Source organism: Agelaius phoeniceus, chromosome 9 (assembly GCF_051311805.1).
Source record: "Agelaius phoeniceus isolate bAgePho1 chromosome 9, bAgePho1.hap1, whole genome shotgun sequence".
NCBI classification, from domain to species: domain Eukaryota; kingdom Metazoa; phylum Chordata; class Aves; order Passeriformes; family Icteridae; genus Agelaius; species Agelaius phoeniceus.
Window position 1 is genome coordinate 29243946 of NC_135273.1, and position 16823 is coordinate 29260768.

At 41.1% G+C, this 16823-nt stretch overlaps 1 protein-coding gene across 1 annotated transcript; it reads right to left on the reverse strand.

Annotated features, from left to right (window-relative positions):
• Positions 1-384: 384 nt before the first annotated feature.
• Positions 385-16584, reverse strand: TMEM26 (transmembrane protein 26). Its single transcript, XM_054637731.2, has 6 exons — positions 16394-16584; positions 13233-13311; positions 7929-8042; positions 7176-7396; positions 6123-6199; positions 385-3910 (listed from the first exon to the last, which is right to left on the reverse strand). Exons 1-6 carry the CDS (start codon positions 16582-16584, stop codon positions 3495-3497), a joined length of 1098 nt encoding a protein of 365 aa, XP_054493706.1. The 3' UTR covers positions 385-3494.
• Positions 16585-16823: the final 239 nt, after the last annotated feature.

Sequence of the window (16823 nt, forward strand, 5' to 3'; positions counted from 1 at the left end):
TCTTGGGGATTGCAGTGTGACTTGCATACTTGGAGGCAAAGGCTCTGAATAAAGAACCTACCCAGAACAGAGTGAAATTAGCTGCAGTTGCTCGTGGGTTTTCAAAGCAACAGCAGCAGTCAGAATCTGGCCTAAGTAATTAAGTTATGAAGCATGGAAAGGAAAAGCAGCATGTGGAAGATATAATTAATAGGAACATATAACAGTCAGCTCTCACATAATAAATTGGCAGCTATGCCTGAGGTAACTGCCTTTTATTAGCAAAATGCTGTTGGAATTTTTTTTAAGTAATTGCACATTTTCTTCCATTTCCACATGGTCACAGAGAACATAGTACAGTACAAATACCAACAGGAATGCAATAAAATCATCGCTGTTGTTTGTTGTTTTTCCTGCTTAGGGCTATGATCTTATTTAAGCCAATGTCCAAAAGAAAGGAGGAATACATTTTAGCTCAGGAAAAGACAAGTGGCAAAACATTTTAGTGAGGTTTAATATGGAATAATTTAGAAGGACAAGGCAGGAACAACCAGAATAAATAACAGTAAATGGTCAGATATCTATTTGCAGAACAGATTTATTAATGTGTTCTCCTAACTTGAGTAAATAACAGTTAAGATAAATGTTCTGAAGTTCTTCCATTTTGGAGGCTTGAATTTTCCCCATCTGAAGGTCTACTGCAGCTTTTCCTGTAGAAAAATCTTTGACATCTTTGGGTACACCACAGATTCTGGCAGATCTTAGGTGAATCCAGTCTACCCCTTGCCTTGTGCAGAGCTCTGGAAGGCTGTGGGATGGCACCAGGGCTCCCCACAACCAGCTGCTGCTTCAGCTGCCTCCAACAGCCTGCTGCAAAACACAAAGCTGCAGTCCTGCTCCAAACATTTGCAACAGGAAACTGAGGAGGGCTTGCAACTGGGGTTTGCTGCTCTGCCCAAAACATACAAATTACTGGACTTTTTAATTGCCATTTCTGGCTTCTCAGTGAAGAAGAGGGAGCTGCATGTCACTCCTGCTGCTACCTGGTCTATGTGATTCCTCTCTGCACCCAAGTGGGAATTTCTAATACTGCTTTGTTAGTCTGGATTTTCTTTTGGTTTTAAGCAATCTGATTGCCATCACTGCAATAGTGGGGACGAAAAAAGGGAAGTCCAAATCTACTTGATTGTAAATGTGAAGAGGATCTGGCCTATATTGTCTGTGAGTGAATGAGGATGGGATCTTGTGAACTCCTAACACTGGAGTGAGTTCTTAGCACCATAAATGTGATTAGAAGCTTTACTGCTGTTTAAAATTGAACAGCCTGAAGACCAGGAAATAGAGTTTGCTGTGAAATATTCCTGCTGTAACCAGTCTCCGTACTGCTGACCCCAGGGGATCTTGCATTTGCTGCAGGCTGAGTTAGTAGGCAGTTTGTTGCTGAACGAAGGTTTGAAATAGCAAGTTTTTAAAAAGTACATCCTAGCAATTTTTGTGCTGATGAATTTAGAATGATGTTCTAGCAAGCTCAGTACACTCCAAATTAATTAGCAGTGATCCTTTTAACAGGATAATTACTATATCAGCAAGTGGTAAACTCAAAATGAATATGAGTAGTTCCGGCTTGCATCCACAAGGAAGAGCTGTCTTATGGTTCTACCAAGTGATTCTAAATTCATCCCAGTGTGAAAGGTTTTAGACAGCACAGATCATCATCAGAACTGTCACTTTTTTACCTCTAGACTTGAATTAAAATCCAAAATGAAACTGCATTCCATTTTCCATATGTCTACCTCACAACACCATGGCAAGTAGGGATTGGCTTTTTAAAACTGCTGCTGGAAAAAGGCTGAAAATAAGCAGAGAAGGAGGTGTTGCACATTACTACTATATAAATGGTAGACAGGGCTATGAAGCATGTGATACTTCTTATGGCTGTGCATTTTCTTCCTTCATAATGGAAGGGTCTTATCCTGCACAGAACAGTAAGAACTCACAAGTATGAACACATGTGCACATCTTTGGTGTTTGGGCCTTTTAAACAGGTTCATCTTTCAAAGAATAAATGTATCACTGTTTATCAGGCTGTGGATAAATAAATACATGATGCTGCAATGATGGCAGAAACACTTCCATTCATTCCTGAAACCAGACCCTGGTTTTCAGATAGCTGAGGCTTTAGAAAATAAGGCTTAATTTGGTGCTTTAATATGGGGAATTACCTTAATTTGGTCACTCTATATGCTTTTCTGCTCTCTTTCAGAATGGATGCAGGAATCTGTAAAAGCACCTGCCATTTTCTGTGAAAATATAATTTTTAGGCAGACTTTCAAAAATCACTTATCTTACTTTCAGCTTCTCTAAGCTACGTTGAGCAAATGATCTTACACTGATCTCAAGTGTGCTCTTGGGAGAAATTGGGACCCATGTTGTTCACTCCAAATGTGAAAGTAGTCAAGTATTAATTATTAGCCATTGCTTAGAAATGGATCTTGACACTCACCAGACCAGACAATCTCTCAGGTTATTTCATGGGACCTTGTGGTGCTTTTTGAAACATGAAGTGCATGCCTGAATCCTTTGGCTTAGATGCCCTCAGCAGCAATGCCATCTTCTTTCTAGAGAGAGTCTGTGTCAGGCCACTTTTAAAAATCATACAAAGTGGAGACATTTCAAAAACTGTCTCAACTGTAAAATCAAGAGGAAAAAAGTATTCACAAATATTTTGGTGAGGTTTTGTCCATGTGTGTTGTGTATATGTTCTAACTGGCAGAAATAGAAAGGCAAGAAACTCTGTAGAAAATGCCTGTAGCAAATGCAGTTGGCTTCTAGTGATTCAGGGGCTGATTTTTCTTTTTGATAAGGTTTAGGTTATTCAGACCGGGCAGGTCATAAGTGTCTTTTCTTTGTAGTTTCATGGTTTTGCATAGTTCTTAACTGAATCCAGCCAAAGATGAGGTAACATCTGAAGGTTTCCTTAAATTTCTGGAATGAACAATGTTCTCATGTCACAGTAACAGCACTAACATGCCTGCACAGTTGTTGCTGCTGAAGTTCCTTCTGTTCATGGCAAATATATTGTTCATCATACTTTAGTCATAGCCCTACCATTCTAGTAGAGCTCAATGCTTTTGTGCTTCCTATAAATGACAGGCTTGTCCTTCCACTTGAATTCATGCAAGTACATAGGTCAGCACAGTGCCACCAACGGTAACAACCAATCAACCAGTCTTGTTAGTGCTCCCAACCTTTCTTGATACTACAAACTATGGCTACAAAATCCCTGTGAGTAATATAATATGGAACTAGTCAAAACCCACCATACAAATGGATTTAAAAAAGGTCCCATTGCTAAGAATTTGCTTGAGAAAAGTTCCCCTACAATTTAGAAGAAATGAATGTTCTCTTGATGCAAAAGATGACTTAGGCGCTCAAGATCTATTTGATCACAGAAACTGACAAAGCCCTTCTGAAGAAGCTGTGGGAAATGCAACCTCTTACAAGTCAGGAACTGCTCAGTGATCTTCTGAAGGAGCTTGGGATTCCTCTTTTGGAGGAACAGCAACAAACTCTTTCATTTCATTCTCTTGGCGACCAGTAGCATGAGCACGAGCTTCATAAGGCTCACATGGGCAGCAACAGACTTCTCCTTTCCTGCTCTTCTGCAGAACGGTGGTACGGAAGTCTAAGGTTATCACTGCCAGCCGGTACAGCTGCAGAGTCACAACTAAGATATTCTTAGCTGTAAAAAACACCAGCATCTGATTGAATATTCTGAAGTGGCCCATGAGAATTGAACGCACAATGAAGAAGGGGCCATCCTGTATGAAAAGGCTGACACCAATGTTCCAGAGTTCTGCACTGTACCTGCACAGCAGCAGGCTGGGGATCCGCCTGGCCGACGTGCTTGGTTTGCAGCCAATATGCTGTACTGCAAGGAAAACAGTCACGTTAAAACAATTTTGTGTATTGGCCTAAAGGATACTCACAATACAGGGTATTCTGGATTATAAATGCATTCACCTGTAAACTGTGCAACCTATAGCATATCCAGTTTCTGGAATGTTTTTCAGCAAAAGACACTGAACTCACCTGAGGCACTTATGTGGTCTGACAAACAGGATTAAACACTTCCCCTTTTGTATGCCTCAAACATACCAGTATTTATACACTTCTACAACAAAAAGCAGAAATAGATCACCTAGTGATTCTTTACAACTTCCCCAGATCTTTTATTTGGTAAATCAACATGCCAGACCAGTATGCATCCTTAAGAAAAAAACTGTGCTGAAAAGGAATAGCCAGTGCTGTAGCACTTCACTTTCTTCCACGCTAAGACATTGCTTTAAAAATATTCACTAGATAACCATTGCCTTTTTCATGTGTCATAGTAAGAATAAGGCCTGTCAGTGCCAGGCAATATTGAGCACTATGTGGTTTCTGTCTGCCCTGTAAGACTTGAGGCACAGATTCTAATTCTTAGCCTTGTGGACACCAATGTCATACAATGCTGGAACTTGCATGCATGGGTTCCCCTTGGCAGTAGAGGTGGTGGTGGGCTCAAATGCCCTCTATGGTGTAGTGTCCAGAGAAGGAGCATCAGAAGGGTTTGTGGGGGGAAATTTGGCTGTATCTCACAGAAAAACACAAAGCTTAATTAACCTGTCTCTTCGACAGGGAGATTTCATTGGTTTAAAAAACATCACACTTGTGATGCAGTAACAACTGCCAAACATTTCAGCTTGCCAAAAGAATTCTATTGTTTGAGTCAATGCTGGGGCGGGGGGAGAAAGAGATGAGACTCAAATGGAAAATGAGTTGTAAAATATAGAAATTTGCTGAATCCATTAGGCAAAACTTCAGCAGCAGCTAATTTTTTAATGTGCTTCTGTGCCATTGCTGTTTAATAGTCCTAACTGTAGTCTAATAATAACTGCCTAAAAATGTTTTACGTCATGTTTGATGTGTGAATAAACATTCTGATGCTTGAACAAAAAGTACTATCTGTGCAACTGTATAGAACTACCTAAAATGAACTGTACCCATAGTAATTTCAGGGAAATAGGTGTTCAGTAATTTAATTTTTAACTGGTAGGTGTAATTAAATAAATGGAAAAGCAACAGCTAGAGGAAAAAAATAAACAGATTAAGTGCTATTTGAATTTATTTGTGTGGTGGTGATGTATATAGGATGTTTTTTATTTGGTTGGTTGAGGTTTTTTAAACCTGACTGCTGTGCATCTTTAATAGAATATATTTTAGCAGTAGCAGGAATTTTAGCTATGATAAAGCTGAAATGTGATTGCATCTGATTTTTTAGGAAGTAAGCTGCTGAGATGAAATGCTGAAATATTTTCATAACTTCTCTGTTGGAAACAAAGCCTAGCAGTGTCCATGTAGAAAAGACTAATGAACAAAATAATATTTCAGGAATTTTAAATTTATTATTCTAGTCAGTGTGTTAGCCTAGAAATCTATTTTGTATAGATGGTACTGAGGATAATGCATTTTTGGACTGCTATAGTTGTTGCAAACTTGTTGTGATTGGAAGCCAAAATGATTGGAACAGATGATGCTCCAGACAACTTTCATTGTTCTTTTTGGACAGGGAGAAGCCCTTTCTGCCCAGGAACAAACACAGCCCTGAGCTGGCTGAATAGCTGGCCCTTTTAGATGAAGATAACATCATAGAGTCTCAACATAATATGGTCCTTTAGGTCTCTAGTGAATAGGTAATTTCTCCTGTGCTTTTGGCTTTGCTATTCTGTGGTTCACGAGTGCCTGCCTCTCTGTAGGGTCTAGGACCTACCCAAATTTGAGGCATAATAGACCAGCTCTAACATGAGAGCTCACATAGTGAAGTTTAAGGCAGTAACAGGCAACTGGAACAACACAATAGTGCAATCATTTCTTCCTTTTCCTGAAAGTAGACAGCTCAATGAGAGAGATCAGAGGTTAGCCAGAAACAAGTATTTCCTCAAAAGAAACCACAATGAGCTTTCTTCAAAAGCTGTTGTATATGAATTCCTCTCCACCAGAAGTCCTTAATACAACCTGTATGTAGTGTGTGCACAACCACAAGATGTACCAACGAAAACTTAAGGGCATTTTTTCTCTTTTCTTGTTTGTGTGCAAGTACTAACCTGCAAGATCAAGTGGAAACTGTAACATACTCCAGGTCCATACAGCAAGAATTGCATTTATGAGAGCGTAATTCTTCCTATGGGAGGGGGAAAAGTGGTAACAATGAAGATGCAGTTTCCTTATGAGATCACAAAAGAGCTTCCTGTAGTGTTTGTAATCATTTAAAGGGTAGCTGAGTGAAACAGTGATTGGTTTATTTATGTGCTTTTACAATGCAACACTAAGGAAAACAGAAGCACCTTTTTGTATGGTATTTTTGCTGTTAAGGCTTACATGTTCCAGCTGTGTAATTACACTAAATATCTGAAGCTAATGTTACAATAATAAGCATATGAGGATAGACTCTGTGGCTCAGAGGGGATATCTTTACCCTTGTAGTGATTACACATTCCTTGCAAGCCTGAAGCTTCTCTGCCAAGCGGGAAGGACTCTTTTCCTGCTCTAAAAGCCTTGCTGTGATATTTACAAAAAATAAAATAGTATTTGTTAGAGAGGATGAACCTCTTCTGTGACTCTTTCCTTATGATGGATGTTCACAGCTCATCTCTCAGCAGTGTGAGGGGGAGGTGAGCTTACTTTCTCTTGGAGAGATCAGTGTTGAAAATTCACACCAGACTGTGCCATTCCCTTTCTTCTTATCTTTGAACACTTTGTCACTCTACCATGAAGTACACATGAGATAACCAAAGAAGCAACTTGGATAATGAATCACTTAAGCCAGCTCTAGTTGCTTCCTTGCCCATCTGAAACAATTCATTAACCTGAAGGAGGCTTACTGCGTATCCAGTGTTTCAGCTTCTGTAGCTGTAAAAGCTCCTGGCAGTCAGGCTGCTCATTTGGCTCCCTGAACCCTTTCATTGTGATGATGTGACATGCTTCTCTGCTGGCAGCACATGAGTAGTCCCCAACAAAGCTCACAGGACTTTCACAGGGGGAAAGGCAAGAGCAGGCACACAGAGCCCTTGAATGCAGCCTTCTGCTTTCTATGGGAAACAGTTTTACCAGTCTGAACACTGCACATTACACAAATATCATCAGCAAAACATCCTTACCGAACATCCTCGATGTCCAAGGTCTCACTAGCAAATTCAAGTATATCTGCTGCTGTTCCTACAAACATGAGAAGCAGCTGAGACAATTGATCCCGGGTGATTTCAACTCCAATGGGGAGAAGCCATCTCCCAACTACTAGTAGCAGTAGAAAAGTCTGGTGGAGGGCCAGGGTCCATACAGTCTCACAGATTGTGGAGAGCTGATTGACAAAGACTTTAGCCTGTTTAAAAGACAGCAATAATGTACTGTAACTTCAGGAGACTGATGTTAGACATACTGTCAGAGACTGTATTTGTCTTTGAGCCTGCTTTTGTTCTCTTTCACATTGTATGAGAACAAATAATTTCCATCTCGCAGGCCTGGTTTATAAAGGCACTCTAATACAAACTTTGGATAATGAATATCAAATCTTTCTCTGTGTACTACTCCTCCTGTCCTCATTTTTCAATTGAGCGTTGTGCTTTGCAGACTTGTTACCCAGGCACTTTCTAAATCCAGTTACTGAGATTTGCAAGAGAATGGTAGGGCCGCCTCTTCTTTACACAGAGACTGGTTTTAGCAACAATAGTTAGTATGCAGCATGCTGTATTTTCAAAATGTGTTTTTCTAAATTACAAATATATATAATATACATGCTCTGGGTTTTTACCTTTTTTTGTTTGGTTTTTTGTTTTGTTATTTTGTTTTACTCACAAGGTGCTTATCTCTAATTGTCATAAGATCTCTACCAGAAACAGGAAAAGGTGCCCTACCGTCTGAATGATGTGGTGATCTGTTCCCTCACTTCCATGACTGCTCTCTCTGGATTGATTGAAGTCTTGATTGCTGACATTGACCTGAACAGCCCCAGGCTCATTGCCACAGTACTGTTGTGAACAAAAACATGACACATGTGTAAACATCCCACCCAGGAGCAGATGTGCTCTATGGCTGTATCCTGTTTTGCTGAACTGCAGAGGGTATCTGATGTTTGCAAAGGTCCTCACTCTTAATGCAATTAAGAGTGAGGACCTTTGCAAACATCAGATCTTCTTCAGAAGGGAGGAATTCCTCTCATGAGGACAAGAGTGATATGTTGGTAGGTTCCTAAGAAAGTACAGGGTTGTACTGCAGAAGAGAATGCAAATTCAAAGGCCAATGGAGTGACCTTCAACAAAAACTTGTTCTCAAAATATCTGCTTCTGTTTTCTACTATCCAGAAAAAGTTCTCTGAAAATGTCACTTTCATTTTTCTGTATGACTTCCCTCAAGGCTGAAAATGAGGTAGGATATTTGGGTTGCATCCTCCACCTCTCCTGCCCCTGGTGTGCCTTATTTTGTATGGAAATTCATAGGGTGAGAGGTGAAATAAAGGAGTATTTAAAAGAACTAGACCTGTATTGTTGCCTATCCCTTTGAAATAGAATAAAAGCTATTTTTACTTCCTGCAAGTACATGATCATCTGGGAAATTGAGTGTTGGCTAAAACATACTATTACTCCAACTACAGTAATCCAGTGGTGGGACTATGTTCTCTCTGCAGCACTGTCCTGCCTCTCTACCTTCACACCCAAAGTTGGCCCAGGAGCAGCTGGGGGGCACGGCTCCAAAATCTGTCTTCATAACAATCCATAACATCTCTCTCCATTGTAATAAAAAGAGGATAATTAGAAAATCAAACCATGCTGTTACTAAAGACTTTTATCCTGTCCTATTTTTGCCAGAGAATTGCAGATGATTTGCATTTCTCCATTGGGCCCCCCACCATTTTATTGCATGGGGATTGATTTTCTGCAACAATTGGAATGTGTTTGAGAGCATACTGAGTAGTTGTGTTCAGCATAAAGCCTGCCAATATCAGAGCAATGTTTTTCAGGAAATTTCAGATTCTACTTTGATACTTTGCTTGGTCTCTGATGTTGTTCAGTATCTGGGTAAATGCTGCCTCTTGTCTGACCTTATGGTAGATAAATTTCCTGTGCCTGGAAAAAATGTCAGTGCTTGTTGCTTTTAGAGTTGGCGGTAAAGTGTCTTAAGCTGAATGCTTGTTTTATTTGAACAGTGGGTGTGAGAGTCTTGAAAGATTGACACACAGATGAGGGGAAGATGATGTTTCCATTTAGTCTAAAGTTCTGGGCATGGAAAGAGTGAGATGGAGGGGCTGGTACTCTCTGCCTGGCTACAGCCTTGTAGGGCTAATCTCCCTGGGTTTGCCCTTCAACTAAAGGAGAGAGAGGGAATAGCTTGTTCAGAGGATACTTTGGAAATGTAACTTAATTGGTGCTCTGGAGAGGCACCTCTATCTGCTGCCTACAGAAAAACCCTTAAGTCTAGGGAGACCCATCCCAAGGTCAAAGTCAGGCTGAAATACTTCCACTGGCTGTGTGACACACCTCAGGTGACCACAACTTAAAAATACTGCATAACTGTCCTAACCACCCCAGAATACTAAGTGAAGATCAACAAGTAGCCTGGGTAGAGCAAAGAGATGACTAACCTGTGCAGGAGGAGGAAGGCTGACTCTGGCAGCCTTTGATTTGTCATTAAGTCTGCATTTAAGCTCATCCCTCTGGCCCCTTGCCTGCTCTGGCATGGTAATAGGAAAGCAGCCATGAACCTGCACAGAACTTCACATCCAAGGCTGAGGAGCTGCAGGACTCAGCAGCTTGACCACTAGAAGGAGGCAGAAGAAACCATGCCATGGCTTGCAGGGGAGCTCTTTTTCTCTTGTTCTAGTGGCACAAAGGTGCAGGAAGTACCTCTAAGAAAATTAATTCACATAATTGGCATCTTTGGTAGGTGTCTTTCCTTCTATGTCATTTTTGTGAGTACTTTCAGCTGAGAGGTGGGTTACTATTTCAGAGCAAGGCTTAGTGATCTTGGACTGATTGGCAAGCTCAGGGCCAGTCCACAGCTCTTCTCAGTTGCTTCTAGGAAGGAAATGGAAATCTGCATCTGCAAAGCCAGTCTCCTGTTTTTGTTTTTTTTAAAGTAGGCTTCTGGTTTTTTTCATTTAAGTATGTTCATATCTTGTTTGGGTTTGCTCTTCTCTGAATGTTTAATAAGTGGTGATTGTGAAATGATCTTTGAAAATATGGAGAAGAGCCTTTATTTACATCATGTATTTGCATGTAAATAGGACTGTTGGTGCCAGGCATATTTACTTATTGAGTTATGGATGTGCAGTGACTAAATGGGAATGTGACAAGAAGCAAGTGAATACTGTTTTACTGTTTCATGGGCATTTAATAAGCATGATTTGCCTTTTTATTATTAGACCCCAGTAAGTCCTAAATGTTGACTGTCTACCAAGCAAAATAAAAATGGTTTTGTTTTCAGGTTTTTTCTATGCAAAGATAAAAGGAAGAGGCTGTACACATTTTGTATCAACTCTGACTTTGTTTACTTTCTTTTGTTTCTTCTGAGATGAAGCTTACTGATTCATAAGCCATCTAATCAAAATGGAAATGCTGTTGCATGACATGGTGATGTCCCAGAGCATGGCCTGCGGAGAAACTCACTGCCAGTGCATGGGGGACACCTAAAACACCAATCTAATTCAGCCAATTTCTGTTTGCACCTTATTCACAATCTATTATTTTCAAATAAAACTGAGGTTAGCTAAAACTTTTCATAATGGAGCCAGCATTGGGGTGTAAAATTGACACTTGAATATTAGGGTGGAGTACCCTCAACCTATTAATGTGCACAGAGGCTGTCAATCTGAGGACATTTTGAAAGAGTCCAGCCCTTCCCTGGAGCAGGCCCTCTGCCAAGCAACAGGTACCTGGCTTGCTGTCTGTGCTTTGCTGCAAACAGTGTGGCTGTCACTATGGAAACACATGTGATGTCAGAAATTCAAAGCACTCCTGACTGCTTCATTTTGCTCATGCAGCGAAGCTGAAATGTAAAACATGAAAAAAAAGATCATCGAAGTTGTTTTCCAAATTGATGAATATAATGGGTATGGCAAGGAAGGAATGGTGAGAGATGTAAGATCACTTTGAGGAGCTCATTATGGTATAGTTTTAGCTAGTAAGAGAATCCCACCTCAGAATGAGGCTGAGGGAATGGACAGTGATATTCAATACATCCCCAAAGTGTTCAAGCTAAGGTGGTTAAAAATAATTACAGGGTTTACCCAGTGTCTTATTCCTGACTGGAAGCCTGCATCAGCTAGAGCCCTGGTAGTTGGGTAAGCCCTACAAAAGGTGCTCAGTTACTGCTTTCTGTGGCAGTGGCACACCAGGAATTTGCAAAGGTAACAGAGCCCTGAGATCCTGAACATTATTATGGAAGAATGTTTGGGTTTTTTAATGGATTAAATGGTTTCAATTTCCTTGAGAGCAGACAGCAATTTTTTTTTCACTCTGTACAGTTCAATTGACTTTATCATCTTTCCCAAACATATATTTCATCCCCAAATACATTACCACAAAGCAGTAGTTTCTATGCAGTCAGTATTTCACCTTTGATATATGAATGGCATTATATGTCCAGTTCTGCAGTACACAGAGGCAGAATTGCCTCTGTCTTCAGGAAGAGAGACTGCCTATTAGCACCTGCTTTAAATAACAGCAGTGACATGAGCAGCTGATGCTTCCTGGTAAAGATTCAACACAAGATCAAAGTTCTACTGCCTTAAAGACCACACACTGTTTTCATAGTGTATATATTAAAAGTGTGGATCTAGTGACCACATAATTACCCATTCTGTTTGCATTTAAATAATGAAATCCCGTGAATACATCAGTATGGAGAGTAGTGCTAGTCTGAGTGCTGTGTTTGAGATTAATTGTTAGGAAAGCTGCTCCCCTTCTGGAGCTATTGTTTTTGAATCTGTTAGATTGTGTGTTTCCAGAACTCTCTATCCTATCTCTCCAGGTATAAACTAAGCTGTTAACTTGATATACTCCCTCTTTAATTCACCATAGCAGTATATCAATAAGAACAAAGTATGCCATGTTCTAACATCATTTTGGGAAATAAACTGCTGCCTTTGACTACAGAATTAGCCTGTTTCTTGGACCAGATTTAACTATGACAAATGTTCTCAATATCCACATTACCTGTCTGTGACTGTTTAAGGAGATTTGGGAAAACAAGAAGACAATAAATTCCTGCTGCTGTATTTAGAAAAAGCCTGAGGCATTTTTAGTGTAAACACAATTTTGAATATTTGATTATGCTTCTGTGGACTCTAACAATGTTTCAAATGAGAAAATGAGGCACTAGGTCTTCTTAGTCTAATTTATGTATTTTCTTCTGTTACTTTTTGTTCTTGTTCCAATCAGAACCTTTACTGCTATGGATGTAGGACACTGCATATGTGCAAATATGGGCACTGACAAAATTTCCTTTTCACTGCATGGAAGTGCTATAGGGACTTGAAACTAACCTGCATGAGCTTGACTCAGGGAGACCTGTTGGATCAAGTGGCTCTGTTCTGGCCCTAACTGACCCCAGAACACTTGCCCTTAAAAATTTTACCATGTGCTTTAGTCCTGAATTGGAATCCAGCTACCCCCCTCCTAGATTATTATGCAGCACAAAGAAAGGAAGGATATAAACCTTTTCAGACATATTTCCAGCTGTGGTAACAATCTGTGGGTTCTCCTATGTTGCAGCAAACATGAGGTAACCCGAGTTTAAGACCCCTTTCACTGATACCTGTCTCAATTTTAACTTGCTTGAAGTTGTGGCATTTGCTTTTAAACACTGTGAAACTCACTTTATTTTGCAAAGGCCTCTAAAGCAACGTAGTTCTTTTACCCTACTGAGCAAGATTCATGCTGGTAACCTGGGGGTGAAAGGCTGTGTTTTTCAAACTTGTAGTCCTCAGTTCCTCAGATAAATACAAATAAATGGTCTCATTTTTAGCTAGGAAAGAGGTTCATTATCTGATAATTGGGAAGTGCACAATAGTCATAATATAGATGTAGCTAGACTGGGACACCCACCACTATGAAAGAGAGAACTGGAACAAGACTTAGCAGACTTCTGTCTGCATGCTTGAAGCCAACCCATCAAATAATGCATCCATTTCAAACAAGTCTATCTTGTCTCATATTAAATACCTGAGTCCCATGATGAATTTCTAGTAGCCATAGTGATGGTACTATGCAAATCAGATATAAAAATATTGCTGGTGAAAACCTGTGAAGGAAAAGAAAAGATATTTTGGTATTATGATACATCATAAATACTTTCCAATGCAGATAATGTTTGGATATATGGTATCTTGTGCCTCTACTATATGGGATATTAAGAAATAGGGTAATTGCCAATAAGAATTGCTATTCTTGCTGGATTGCTTGTGCTGTGTGAGTATTATAAATAATAGGTTTATCTGTACATCCATCTAAGGTCATATATGGAAATTTATTAAAAATTTCTTTTTTAAGAACTGACCAAAGGCACTTTGCTGTTGGTATTTCTATCACAGCATTTTCTGTATTTAAAAAGCCTGTAGCTAACATGCTCTTTCTGATTTCATGAAGAGTGAATTAATACATTGAGTCACTTCACTGAGTGATGCTGAGATAAAGGTTACTCACAATCCTGTGCATTGACACAGGAAAGGTAGAAATAGCATCAGTTTGCTAAAACAAGCACTGCTTCGGTAGATCTTTTAGTTGCAGGCTGTGCATTTAAAATGGGTTTATGGAAATGGATCTTGGCCTTGTTTCCCCACTTGTGCTAGCAGTGGTAGAATTCTCTAGTTCTTTTCTCTCTGCTAGTCTTCTATATAACTGTGATGGGTTGGTGCTGGCCAAATGCCAGTGCACCCACAAAAATCATTTATTCAACTAAAACCAGCACAATAACTGATGTTGATGAAGCTTTGTTATCTTCAGCTTCTTTAGCTGGGTTTATTCAGAAGTAATGGAGAGATTTCATGACTCCTACAAGTAGTGATGCTTGTGAGAGTGAGTTGCTGCTGTTTTCTTGTTAAACACATGACATTTGATTGAGGTGGGTTTTTTTGGTAATTCTGTACTTCTACATACAGTAGGAATGAGGTGCAATGCCACAAATTTTGTATCTAGCTCTGCATGCTACAGTATGGACTGGGCATTGATGCAATGCCCTGGGGCTTGGCAGTGGGGTCCAGCTCAGGACATTTGCTTGGTTCCTTCTATTCTGTCACTGGCACATTCTGCAATGAATTTAAACTGCTTATAAGTATGCAACTGCAGCAACATTTTGGCCAAATGTCCAAATGTTTGTCTCTATGTTGAACGTATCTTTATTTTGGTAATCATGACTTTTCCAGTGAAGATTAAGTACTGAGGAAAACAAAATATCCTGGTGCTTAGGGAAATTACTGGGTTGCTGAACTGCTCTGGAATGTTTCAAACTATCCCTTCTAAGATAGTTTGGGTTTTAATTGTGTTTTTTTGTTTTTCAGGGCTGAGGGGGTGTTGTTTGTTTTGACAGTGGGTTGTGTTGTTGTTGTTAGCTTTTTTTCCCCCCAAAAAAAAAAGGCTAGTGATTGTGTGGGTTTTTAGCCTGGTTATTTTGGGAAAGAACACACCTCTCATTTGAATGGAAGAACTAACATTTTACAATATTTCCTGTAGGACTTCAGCACACAAAAAATCCATCCAGCTGGCAGGTTAGCAATACTGAGCTAATGATACCACATCAGGCCAAGAGACTTCAGGGGCTTTAACCCTGCCTTTCTTTCAGAAGGAGCAATCTAGAGGAAGTGGCCAGGCTCACAAGAAGACTTTTTCTCCACATGTGCACATTAAATGTTTTATGCTGGTGCAATCAGTAACAGTCCTCTGTCAATAATGAACAGAGAATATGAGGGTGTTGGAGGCAGGAGTCCTGCTGCATAGTCTACCCCTTGCCTGGATTGGTGATTGTCTGTGGAATTGTTTCTACAAATGCTGATGATGTTTGTTCTGTGACTGTTTTCCACTGGGGCAGAAAATTACCCTGATGGAAATAGATGCTGACCATTTGTCTACAGTTCTCACCTATATATGTACTTTTATTTTGCTGCTTGAAGTGTTGGACCACATCCATTTTCAAAATTTTCTTCTACATAAATTTAGCCCACTCTTCTACGTATGCATCTAACATGGATGTGCTTTTGGCTCCTATTTTTGTTTGGATTTTTTAAAAGCTCCATTGCAAGTGTTGCTTCATGAAGATTCTGCTGCTGCCTCCTCTCCCAAAATAATTGGTGCTGTTCAATCTGCCTGTCTCATAACTGCATTTGAGGCTCTGCTGTTGTTCAATTTTCCAGTGTCCCAGACTTTATCACCGCTTTTATTGCATTTAAATTTAGAGCATGGAACTCTTGCGTGAATTGTCACACAACACTCCTTCTGTTATAATGACTTTCACAGGTTGCAATGGGCAGGATTTTAAGAACATGGAAATACTCCAGGGCTCTCTAGTACTGGATTTGTCTGAAGGCCTGCCTGCAGTTTGACTTTTTAACAATAAAAGGTCCTAGTGAAATCTTGACAATTAGTTACGTGACCGCCTCCTTTTCACAGAGCATTTTGTTTTGGCTGCCTGAGCGCTGATGAGCTGTAGATGACAGCAGTAATTCTTTAGATGCATGTAAAACCCCATGTGCTTGGCCAAGCTCTGCTATGACTAACTTTTTTGTTCATTTCTTGGGCAGCCTTTCACGCATGAAAGTTCCTCTCTGGAATAGCCTCTCAAATCCAAATAGTTAAGCCACTCTTGCTGTATCAAGAGTTGCTACTCATCTTTTATTTTTTTACAAAGTTTAGGTTCATGCAGTAGCGTGGTGTTAGCCCTGTTGCACGGAGGAGAGCAGGGGCATACAGTCCTAGGGCAGGAGGTGCAATGCAGGGCACGGCAGGATGGGTGTAAATGCAGGGCATTTGCAGGGTCCCTCCGCACCCTGTGCCCCTGCAGGGCTCAGGAGGTGCCCCGGTGCCCCCAGCCCGCTGCAGCCCCACAGCATCCACCTCCTGACTCTAGCAAGGGACACACACAGCCGCACAGAGTGCCTCCCGCGTAGTCTGCTGTACCATTGCCCCTCCTGAAAGCCCTCTGTCTGGCAGTGGACTAGCCAAACTCTACCAGCTTTCCACCCCTGCCTCCTGGGAGCAGCCGGAGAGCAAACGCGATCCCTGAGCGCCTGGCAGCGCCGGGACAGGGCAGCCCCTGCTCTCGGGGGGCAGCTTCGCATCTGCAGCAAGGAACATGCAAAGAAGCAAGAGGGGCTCCGGCGGAATATGCTCACCATTTGTAGCCTCTGCCTTGCTTAAACTTGAGGGTGAGCCCTGTCTCCAGGCACAGGAGAAGATTGAGCAGTGCCAGCAGCCAGTACTTGGGCTCCTTCTTGACGGCGGTCACTCTCCAAACCCCGATGAGCGAGTGCAACACGAAGAGCAGGCGAGTGACCAAGGCATTGAGCAGCACCATCAGCTCCATGCCGCAGCCCGCCCTCCCTTCCCCGCACCGCGGGGCCCCGCCGCTTTTAGGAGCCCTGGCGAGTTACCTTGGCAGGCAGCGGGGAGCCTGCGCCTCGCCGGCACACAGATCGCTTCTCCTCCTCCATCTCCACAAAGGGGCCCATTATAACAAAAAAGAAACAGCATCGCCCCTCCCCCAGACTTCCTGAAAACTTTTTGAAGGAAAAAAAAAAAAAAAAAGACACGCTTCCATGCTGC